This window comes from Perkinsus marinus (assembly GCF_000006405.1).
Source record: "Perkinsus marinus ATCC 50983 genomic scaffold scf_1104296954482, whole genome shotgun sequence".
Taxonomy (NCBI): domain Eukaryota; phylum Perkinsozoa; order Perkinsida; family Perkinsidae; genus Perkinsus; species Perkinsus marinus.
The window spans coordinates 1-1,049 of NW_003208122.1; the positions used below are offsets into that span (position 1 = coordinate 1).

At 49.8% G+C, this 1,049-nt stretch overlaps 1 protein-coding gene across 1 annotated transcript; it reads right to left on the minus strand.

Moving 5' to 3' along the window:
* Positions 1-66: 66 nt before the first annotated feature.
* Pmar_PMAR005484 (hypothetical protein) lies at positions 67-464 on the minus strand (the record flags this gene model as incomplete). The annotated part of the gene is made up of 1 exon (XM_002776068.1): positions 67-464. A coding segment is annotated over one exon (398 nt), but the record flags the coding sequence as incomplete, so codon positions are not given.
* Between the last annotated feature and the right edge of the window lie 585 nt (positions 465-1,049).

A 1,049-nucleotide genomic window follows, 5' to 3' on the forward strand; every position in this document is an offset into this window, starting at 1 on the left:
AGCAGCAGTAAAGCTCTGGTCACTTGAATATCCAGTGGAACAAAAGACCACTGAGAATTCACAGACCCGTCCATTGTAGCATAGGCAACGCCGCCATTCACTCTAACGTAAAGTTTACCGAGTGTGAAGCGCAAAATAGTGGGCTCGATGAGAACATCCGAACCATTCAAGGGGTCAATTGGAGTCCACACTCCCCCCTGACCTATGAACCGAGCAATCCGCCCAGTAGCCTTCTCAGTTACATATAGAATATTCGAGTCTTGATCAAAGGTGACTCCCGTGTATTCCTTAGAAGGATCCGCCAGAGCTATTGTACGATAAGCATTGTAACTCTCCGGATCGAAAACAACAACGTCACCCTCGCTGATGCCGAACACGAACATATCGTTGCCTGAAGCCTCGATATTAGAGAGAGCCTTCTCAGCAACAGGTAACCATTGGTTGCATTCGAGTCTCCAAAGCATACGGATACCATCATCACTAGAGTAGCCAGCTAGATACCATACACCATGGTCAGTGAAACTGAAGGACTCTGTAGTTATTTGGCCAGATGGAAGAAGACTGGGGAACACCTTCCTGTCAGCGACGCAGAAATCGCCCGAACACCGCCCAGTTGGTGAGGAAGTAGTAGTACTAGTCATATGGCCACCACTCGTAGTGCTAGTGGTCAGAGGACCAGGAGTTGTGGTAGTGAACACGGGCCCACGGGTTGTTGAAGTTGTACTTGTTCGAGGACCACGGGTTGGAATGATACTGGTCGAGTGACCACTAGTCGTAGTAGAAGTGCAGAAATCTCCACACCAGTTAAGGAAGCGGAAGTCAGGTCCCTCGGAGTAGTCTTGCATAACAATGCCACCACTGGGATTGAAGTTCACAAGATTGCCGTTGCCCGAGGTACACACTTGATTTGGCGCCAGACCACAGCCGCATCCACCAGCGTAAAGTTCACCCGCGCCGATCAGATTATCCAATGGAAGACGATAGACCGAGTCGATAGACTTACGGTAGTAGAGGAAACCGTCTGGAGCAGCAGTAAAGCTCTGGTCACC